General features: G+C 50.5%; 1 protein-coding gene across 2 annotated transcripts; it reads right to left on the reverse strand.

Moving 5' to 3' along the window:
* Positions 1–6,356: 6,356 nt before the first annotated feature.
* Positions 6,357–8,990, reverse strand: SOBIR1 (Leucine-rich repeat protein kinase family protein). 2 transcript variants are annotated; one of them, XM_089628712.1, is made up of 3 exons: positions 7,562–8,990; positions 6,586–7,178; positions 6,357–6,504 (listed from the first exon to the last, which is right to left on the reverse strand). In XM_089628712.1, exons 1-2 carry the CDS (start codon positions 8,876–8,878, stop codon positions 6,588–6,590), a joined length of 1,908 nt encoding a protein of 635 aa, XP_089484838.1. In that variant the 5' UTR covers positions 8,879–8,990; the 3' UTR covers positions 6,357–6,504; positions 6,586–6,587. The 2 variants fall into 2 exon arrangements, with proteins under 2 accessions (XP_089484838.1, XP_089484837.1); XM_089628711.1 differs by having other exon boundaries at positions 6,357–7,178.
* Between the last annotated feature and the right edge of the window lie 383 nt (positions 8,991–9,373).

Raw genomic sequence — 9,373 nt, forward strand, 5'->3', positions numbered from 1 at the left:
CCTCAGTGCGAAAAATCTCCGCTGATCGGGTCGCCACCTCGCTAGCTCGCCTTTCTTCGGTCAGCTCCCCCGCCATCTTGGCCACCGACAGTTGGGCTCCATCGCGCTGATCCCGTGCAATTTGGAGTTCCACCTTAGCTTCGCGAAGCTGGCCTCGAAGCATCTCGGTCTCCGCCCCTGGGTGCGAACCTCGCTCGACCTGAGCCAGCCTAGCCTTCGTTCGAGCGAGCTCGTCCTGGGATGCCCCCAAGCGCCGGATGAAGTCGTGCAGAATCCTGTCACTTCGCACGGCCCTCGCATACGCCTGCGACGACAAAAAGCAAAGGTTAAAAATAAAACCTACGCTTGTGACAAATGATCAAAAATACTAACCCTCTGAGCGTCAGTAACCTCCGCCTGAAAGAAGGCGATGTCACTCTTCGACACCACGCCCTTCCACCAGGATAGTAGGGATCCCTCGAGATGAAGGAAACAATCCCCTCGAGCCTCTATCGCCTCCAGCTCCACCGCCGAGTTCGCCCTCTTGGGTTCGGAACGCTCATCGGGGGGCGCCGCTGTCGAAGCCCTTTTCAAAGAGGCACGAGGCTCTGGTTCGACCGCACCAGCGGTCTCGACGCGCTCTCCCCTCGCCTTACGGTCAGCGACCCTAGAGCGAATCTCCGCCATCGACTCGGGGTCCCAAGAAGCGAGAGCCAACCTCCTAGCTCGCCTCTTCGCAGCTACGCAAGGCAAAGCAACGAAAGTCAAGTTCCTGCCGAACAGAAAATTTTTACAAAGCCGTAAAAGTTACCTCGAGAAGTAGGAGCAGCTGGCTGAACCACGGGACTCGGGGGCCTGCTCGCCCGGCGCGCCTCCTCGGTGCCCGGAGCAAAGGGCGGGAACCACCCAGTGAGCGCCATCAACTCAGGGGAACGGAACCGCTCGCCAGCCTTGCGGGCCTCCGACATCCCCGATATTGCTCTCACGAAGGGGAGCTCCGCTGCCCCCTCATCCGCTGAAAAATTGGCCAGACGACCAAAGCGAAGGGGTGCCCCGCCAAAGGCGTCCGAGGTAACCCACACCCACGCCCGGCGGCTAGGCGGATCACTATCCTCGACCAACCTCACATTGCCCCGGGCACGGGCCATATGAAACCCTGGCTGCCCCGGCGCCGGGAAGACGGCAACCAAATTACGGAAGTCGTCCACAGTCATGGCACGCTGTGTCTGGCAGTGCCATTCCATAAAGCACGTAGCCAACAGGCGATAGAACGCCGGGCTCATCTGGCACGCATGAACCCCTAGTCGGATCAGAATCTGCTGGACGATCGCCGGAAACGGAAGGCGCAGCCCGCAGGCGAGACTCCCGATCACCACGGCCGCATACCCGTCCCTTGGACGAGAGGGCCTGTCCTCGGGGCAGGTCTGAGCAGCCCCACCGAGGGAGGGATGTTATACGTCTCCCAGAGCGTGCTAAAGACTCGGGAAGTGAGTGTGCTTGCAGCATCAACCCCCCTGCAGTCTAAGTCGACGGGGGCAACAGGTTCGCCTACTCCATACATGCGGGTCCTCTCCAAAGACCTGGCATAGGTATAGCCCGAGGCCTCCGCGGACTCGGAAGCTGACTAAACCGTCGCCAGCACTTTGCCATCGCGTTTCTCCTTCCCCTTCGCGGGAGGAGTCCCCAAATCCTCTTCAGGGTCTTCCGAACCCGACCTAGGGGATCATCGGAATAAATCTCGTCCAAAAAAGACTCGGATGGCACTATCGAAAGCCCGGTACCCCAGGCATCTAAGTCAGATGCCCGGAGGAGCCCGGCGCTCCCCATCGCTTCACCTCGCTGCTCGAGCGAGGGGGGGGGGGGTCAAAGGACGCCTCGCGGGAGACGAGGTTGATCACCAGCCGTGACGAACGCGAGTCCTTGGACCCTTCGTTCTCCCCTTCGGGGCCGCACCTGGTAGGAGGGCCACTCCCGGGCCCCGCCAGCTCGGCTATCGCCGCAGCGTCAGTCCCCAGCTCCGCGAGCCATTCGTCGGCCGCACTAAGGTCTTCCTCGACAAATATGGGGACCTCGTCGAGTTCCACAAAGGGACCCTCGGCCGCCCCCCAAAATTTGGGAGAGGGCCGCAAGAGTCGGCCTCGGGATCATCAACGTGGGCAATAAGCTCGCTCCCCATAAAAAAAAAAAACAATAAAAAAGTCAGCGGCCCAAAGGGAAATTTCAAATTCAAAGGAATTTTCCAATTTCCCAAGAAGCTGCCAGGTGTGAACAGAAAGGGCGGGAGCTCTCCAATTTATAGGAGAGGAAGGAGCAAACCCTGCTCCTTCCTCCCCCCCCCCCCTGCTGCGCGCGCGACACAAGGCCCGGCCTCGCGCACACGCCAGTCCCAAGCGCCAGGCCGCGCGCGGCCCTTGCTGCCCGGCCGGCCCGGTCCGACCCCCAGGGGCCCGACCAACAAAAGAAAAAAGGGGGAGAGAGAGATATGCGCGCGTACGGTCACACATGATCGAAGGTGAAATTACCTCAACACCCTTCTCCTCTTCTAAAGTTCACGACTTACGTCCCGTAAGCCGTAAACTTGGGGGGCTAATGTTACCGGTCGTTTTCGGGACATCGGAAATTCAAAAAACGATTCAAGGACGGCCGGGCTCTGCCGACCAGAAGCCCAGCGGCTCCCGGCCCAATGGGCCCCAGCGCGCCCTAGCTTGCGCGCTCCAGCACACCCTAGCTCGCGCGCACCCCGTGCCCTGGCCGCCCCGGCCTGCGCGCGCTCTCGCGCCCCGGCCTCCCGGCCCGCGCGCGCTCCCGTGCCCCGGCCTCCTGGCCCGCGCGCATTCCCGCGCCCCGGCCTCCCGGCCCGCGCGCGCACTCTCATGCGCCCCGGCATCCAGGCCCGCGCGCACTTCGACCGAGCATCCTGGCCACCTCGGCCGCCTCGGCCGAGCACCTTTGCCACCTCGGCCATATCGGCCGAGCCTCCCTGCCACCTCGGCCACCTCGGCCGAGCATCCTTGCCACCTCGGCCACCTCGGCCGAGCATCCTTGCCACCTCGGCAGGGCACGCCTACTGTCGGGCACGCCGCGCCCGTCCACCCGGTGGGCCTCAAGGGGCCGGCCCAAGGCCTCTCTCCACAACTATAAATACCCCCCCCCCCCTCGGGGAAGAAAAAGGATCCCCCGGTTTTTGACACAACTTACATCCGGATTCACGCCAACACATCTCCACTTCTCTTCTCTCGAGAATTCTCTCTCGCACTCTTGTGTTATTCCAAGAGCGCGCACTCCTCCTCCCTCGGCTCAGAAACACGAGGACCCCCCTCCACGAGAGGGAGCGCGCTCCTCTTCTGCGACCCGAGCTTCTGCGGTACACACCGCTCTCCGGCTCCTTGGCCCTTGAGCTGGAACTCCGAGCTACGAGCACGCGACCCCTCTAAAGTCTTCACTAGAAGCTACGAGCCGGGTCCTACTCTAAAGCCTTGGATTCCCAAAGCCTCCGAGCCCAAGATAGCCCTCAATACATAAATTGAACTACGTTCTGACCTGATCCCGACTAAAGGGTACGTATGCAGCCAACCTTTGGCACGGTTACACCCCCCAAAACACACCTCAGGGTTTGGAGGGTGCAGCTCGGTCTACGAGCTCCCACTTTTGGCCCGGGCGCGGTCACTTGGTCCGGCCTTGGATCGAACCGCCCGAGGTATCTAATCGTTGTTCTTTTTCGTGCGACAACATTTTCTATGAATGTTCCTAAAAGATTTTGGGGTGAGGCAATACTTACTGCTTCCTATCTAATTAATAGAATGCGAAGCAAAGTATTGAACTATAACACACCAACAAATACTCTTCAAAAATATTTTCCTGAAAACCGATGCTTTACACATGTACCTCTTAAAGTTTTTGGTTGTGTTGCCTTTATTCATGTTCATGATAAAAATAGGGGAAAATTAGATCCTAGAGCCATTAAGTGCATTTTTCTAGGATATTCACCAACGCAAAAAGGTTTTAAGTGTTTTGATCCAAGCTCGGGCAAACTTTTCACAAGTAGTGATGTCACATTTTTTGAATCAAAACCTTTTTTTGAAAAAACTTCTCTTCAGGGGGAGATTACACATATTGAAGATCGTTTTTGGGAAGTAAATGATGTTTTACCAAAGCAAGTAACAACTGAAAACATAGAACCTGATCAAGTTAATGCTACACCAAATATTTCACCAGATAATGACTCTCAAACTAGTCTCGCTGAGGACTCAACCTCTGAATTCCGGGTTCACTCAAGGGGGAGTCACGAGTCTCCAATACTTGAAACAATGCCCTCATTGGATCCAAGCTCCAGTCAAGGTAATATGTCTCCCATATTTTCTGATGAATCCTTAGAAGAGCCAGCCCATAGTGAACTGGGTGACACCGTTGAACCATCACAAAATCAATTTGAGGACCCGATAGCCATTAGGAAAGGTGTTCGAGAGTGCACTAAACATCCTCTTTATCCTTTGTCGAACTATGTTTCCTACCTAAACCTATCTCCAGCCTTTAGAGCCTTTATCACCCGCATAACTGCTGATGAGATTCCGAGTTCTATACAGGAAGCACTAAGTATTCCAAGGTGGAAAGAGGCTGTCTTGGAAGAGATGCGAGCACTCAAGAAGAACGACACGTGGGAGGTGACACGTCTACCTGAGGGAAAGCATGTTGTCAGCTGTAAGTGGATATTCACGGTCAAATATCGAGCTGATGGTCAGGTAGAGCGATACAAAGCCAGACTTGTGGCTCGAGGTTTTACATAAACCTACGGTCTGGATTGTGAAGAAACATTCGCTCCGGTGGCAAAGCTCAACACGGTACGAGTCTTATTGTCCCTAGCTGTGAACCAAGATTGGCCTTTGTTACAGCTTGATGTAAAAAACGCATTCCTGAATGGAGACTTGGAGGAAGAGGTGTTCATGCAACTTCCACCTGGATTTGACAAACATCCCAGCGGAGATGTGTGCAGACTAAAAAAGGCGTTATATGGTCTCAAGCAATCACCTCGGGCATGGTTCGGAAGATTCTCAAAGGCCATGAAGGAGAAGAGCTATCGGCAAGCTCACTCGGATCACACAATGTTCTACAAACATAATGAGGAAGGTAAAATCGCCATCCTAATTGTGTATGTAGATGATATAGTGATGACAGGCAACGACGAGAGTGAGCTGAATGAGCTAAAAGAATTTCTGGCAAAACAATTCGAGATTAAGGACTTGGGAAACCTCAAGTACTTCTTGGGAATGGAGGTAGCTCGATCGGACCGTGGAATTGCTATTTCTCAACGAAAGTATGTGTTGGATCTGTTAAAAGAAACCGGTCTGCTTGGTTGCAAGCCGTGTTCTACTCCGATTGATCCAAATCACAAGCTCCGAAAAGAAAAAGAAGATGTTCCAGCAAATAAAGGGAGATATCAAAGACTTGTTGGAAAACTAATTTACCTAGCTCACACTCGGCCTGACATTGCCTATGCTGTGAGCTTGGTCAGTCAATTTATGCACAATCCTTCAGAAAAACATCTCGAGGCAGTTTATAGAATCCTGCACTACCTCAAAGGAAGTTTGGGAAAGGGTCTACTCTTCACTAAAAATCAGAGCAGACAAGTTGAGGTCTTCACTGACGCTGATTGGGGAGGAAACTCAGACGACCGAAGATCTACCTCAGCCTATTGCACGTTCATTTGGGGAAATCTTGTGACATGGAGGACAAAGAAGCAGCATGTGGTCTCTAGAAGCAGTGCAAAATAAGAATTTAGAGCTATGGCTCAAGGATTATGCGAGGTGATGTGGTTGAGAGGCATCCTGGAAGAATTGAAGATCGAGTTCGAAGCCCCTATGCAATTGTTTTGTGACAACAAATCAGCAATCAGCATTGCACACAATCCAGTCCAGCATGACCGAACTAAGCACGTGGAGATTGATCGTCATTTCATCAAGGAGAAGTTAGAGAGAGGAGAAATCTGCATACCATTTGTTCCAACAACGGAACAACTCGCAGATGTTCTTACCAAAGGACTTTATCGGCAAAAGTTTGAAGAACTCATTAGCAAGTTGGGCATAATAGATATCTTTGCACCAACTTGAGGGGGAGTGTTAGTCGGTAGAGAATCAAGTTATTCAGTAGATAATTAGCTGCGTCTAATTTAGGAATTAGTTTTAATTATATTATTAGATTTTATTCTGTTTTAACCGTAGCAGATGATTTTATTGCTTTATTTTAGGAAGTAGTTAACCTAATTGTATTCTATATATTGCCGATTAATGAAAGCAGGACAACTATCTTCCGCTCAATACTTTTCTCATAAATACGTAGTTAGATAATTCTCAAAATTTAGCTTCCCTATGCTAGTAATCCGATGGTAATGGTATGCGTATGAAGTTTTCCAGCGAGCTTACTGTAATACACAAATAATATCAAATTTACTAGGCAGAGCAACAAGCCCTGATCCGCATAATGGAAAACATCTTGCATTCTGACATACATTTTGCTTTTACATAGCAAATCCTGCATGAACATAAAACCATTTTAAACATCTATTAAACACGGAATTTAAACATTTAATATTGCTTAGATTACAAATCTTACGATCAATGCTTGATCTGCTCCAACATACACCTAACTGTCTTGCTGTCGGGCCTCTCTTTTGGATTATCTATAGTGCAAAAGCAAGCGATCTTCAAAACCAAGAGCATTTGATCTTCATAACCATTCCCCATCATCTTCGGGTCGATCGCTCTCCGAGGATTCTCCGAAGTCAAAACAGTCCTCATCCACTTAACCAACCCGATCTCGTCTTGAAGCTGGAAGAACTCGTCCGAAGGAAGCTTTCCCATAACCAGAACCCCGAGCAGAACCCCGAAGCTGTATATGTCGCACTTCTCGGTGAACTTCCACGTCTGGTGGTACTCCGGCGCGATGTACCCCACTGTACCGGCGACATTCGAGCCCGTCACGTGCGTGTGAGCTTCTGGAACGGCCTTTGCGAGGCCAAAGTCTGCGATCCTGGCTTCCATGTCATCATCTAGGAGGACGTTATTGGGCTTGAGATCTCGGTGGATGATCCGCTGCGTGTGGTTCAAGTGTAGATACTCGAGTCCCGAAGCCACGCCCACTGCCACGTGGTGCCTCGCCAGCCAGTCCAACTCTGCTTCCCCGGCATTGACTCTCATCAGCATGTCCTGTAAGTATAGGTGCATAAATGGTGAAACATTTTCTTTTTATAATTTTTTTAACCGAATATGCAAAGTAGCCATGAGCAGAAATTAACGGTATACAAATATCCAAAATATAACATAAATTAAGTTTGTCATGCCAGATTCAGTGGGTATATGTGAAACATATTTGAAACGTCGGTTAAAAAACAATATTAACGTTTCAAGTGGCCTAGTCCGCTATTTTTTTTCTTCATAAAATTAACTTCGCTGATTCAGAAAAGAAAATAAAGACATTAAAATGCTCTTTTTCATCTTATTGCAAAACGAGAAAAGAAAAAAAGAAATCAAATTAGCTAGTCTTAAGTTAAAAATAATCCGATTAATGTTAACTTGAAATTCACACTTACATGTAAGCTTCCGTTTTTCATGTACTCGTAGACGAGCAAATGGCAGTCGGGTCGGGAAAGATGGGCGAGGAGAGGCAGAAGATTCCTGTGCCGAATCTGGCCGACGGTGTTGATCTCCGCTCGGATTTGACGCATCTTTTTGGTCAAAAGCCGGCTGTCTTCGTCGGTCAACTCTGCCGCGTCCTTCGGGGCCTGAACCACCTTCTTCACGGCCAGCCATTTCCCCGGCGTCCCAGGGAACTCGGCCTTGTAAACCTCTCCGCAGCCGCCTTTTCCGATCATGTCCAGCGAAGCGAGCCCGTCCTCCTTTTTCAGGAAAGCCAAGTCCTCTTTCTTGATGGTCGGGCTGTATATCGTGAGCCCGTCTTCTTTTCCTCCGCCTCTCACCGCGGCCAGAAGAAGCTTGAAGAGGAGAGAGAATATGAACCCAGAGATACATCCCGCGATCGCTCCGCTGAAGAATCCGAGAATCCAGCCGATGATCTTCTTCTTCTTGTTGCTGTGATTTTCCTTGTGCTTGTTATTATTCTTTGCCGGCGCTGCTGAAGTCCTCTTCTGCGCTGGAGACGGAGCCGGAGAGAGATTACTAGCCCGCGAAGACGCGTTTCGGTTGGGTCTCGGAGTCTCGACGAGAATGTAACGCTTTGGAAGGTCAGAGCTCGATTCCTTTTGTTCGATTCTTTTCGAGTTTTCGAGGAATTCGTTGCCGGAGAATTCGAAGGAACGGAGGTTACGGAACGAGCGAATGGACGCCGGGATTTTCCCAGAGAACCGATTGTCGGCGATAGAGAGCTTTTCGAGGTTCGGAAAGTACTTCAAGAAACTCAGGTCGCCGGAGAGTCTGTTTGCCGAGACGTCGAGGATTTGGAGGCGGATCAGCGATGACAGGTTGGCGGGAACTTCGCCGGAGAGCTTGTTTCTCCCGAGGTTGACTATTTCCAGCTTCTTGCAGTTGACTATCTGGGACGGTATTTGACCCGCGATTCTGTTGTTGGAGAGAGAGAGCTCTTTGAGCTCCGAGAGCCGTCCGATCTCCGGGGAGAGAGACCCGGCGAGGCTCTGAGAATTGAAGACGAGTCTGGTGATCTTGAGGACGTAAGTGTCTTCGTCGGAGAGTCTCCTCTCGCAGAAGACTCCGGGGATGTTGCAAGGAGCTTTGGAGAGTTGACTTTGACTTTTGATTTTGCCCAAGTCTTTTTGGAGGAGAGACAGGGCTTTGAGATCTGAAGGGTCCAGAGTTGGGTTTCCTTGGATGAGAACGAAGACGGCGAAAAGTGAGAGGCAAAAGAGGTGGGTTTTGGCCTGAGGTTTTGCCATTTTTTTTTCTTTCTTTTTCAGGCACAGGAGATTTTTCTTCTTTCTGGTTATAGGAAAGTTAGGGAGTTCATAATTGAATCCAAATTCTGTGTTTGTTGTGGAATTGTTTTTTGGTGTTATTATAGAGCGCAGCCATGGAAAATATGTACTCCGGTGGAGCCCACTTTTGAAGTTTTGTTTCCTTGAATACGCGGGGTGAGGACCGTGAGGTTTGGTGCGGTTCGCTGTTGCTCTCCGAGTTGAAAGGTTTTTCTATTTTTTTTTTCTTTTATATATAATTCTAGCACATGCTGGGTTTATTTTTTTTTATTTAAATAGCCTTACGATTCATGTTCTGATTCTGAATGCATTACTCATTCAGGTATTCTTCTTTTCTTTTTATTATTTTTTTTTTTGCGCCATAAGTGTTCTTTAGTTTATTACTATTACTTTGGTCTCATATCTGAATTTATCACTGTCATTTTTCGGTTTTGTCTCAATTAAACAGGTTATGAA

The sequence above is a fragment of the Urtica dioica genome, chromosome 10, assembly GCF_054948205.1.
Source record: "Urtica dioica subsp. dioica isolate 48M chromosome 10, U.dioica_male_clone48M_v1_H2, whole genome shotgun sequence".
Taxonomy (NCBI): Eukaryota; Viridiplantae; Streptophyta; class Magnoliopsida; order Rosales; family Urticaceae; genus Urtica; species Urtica dioica.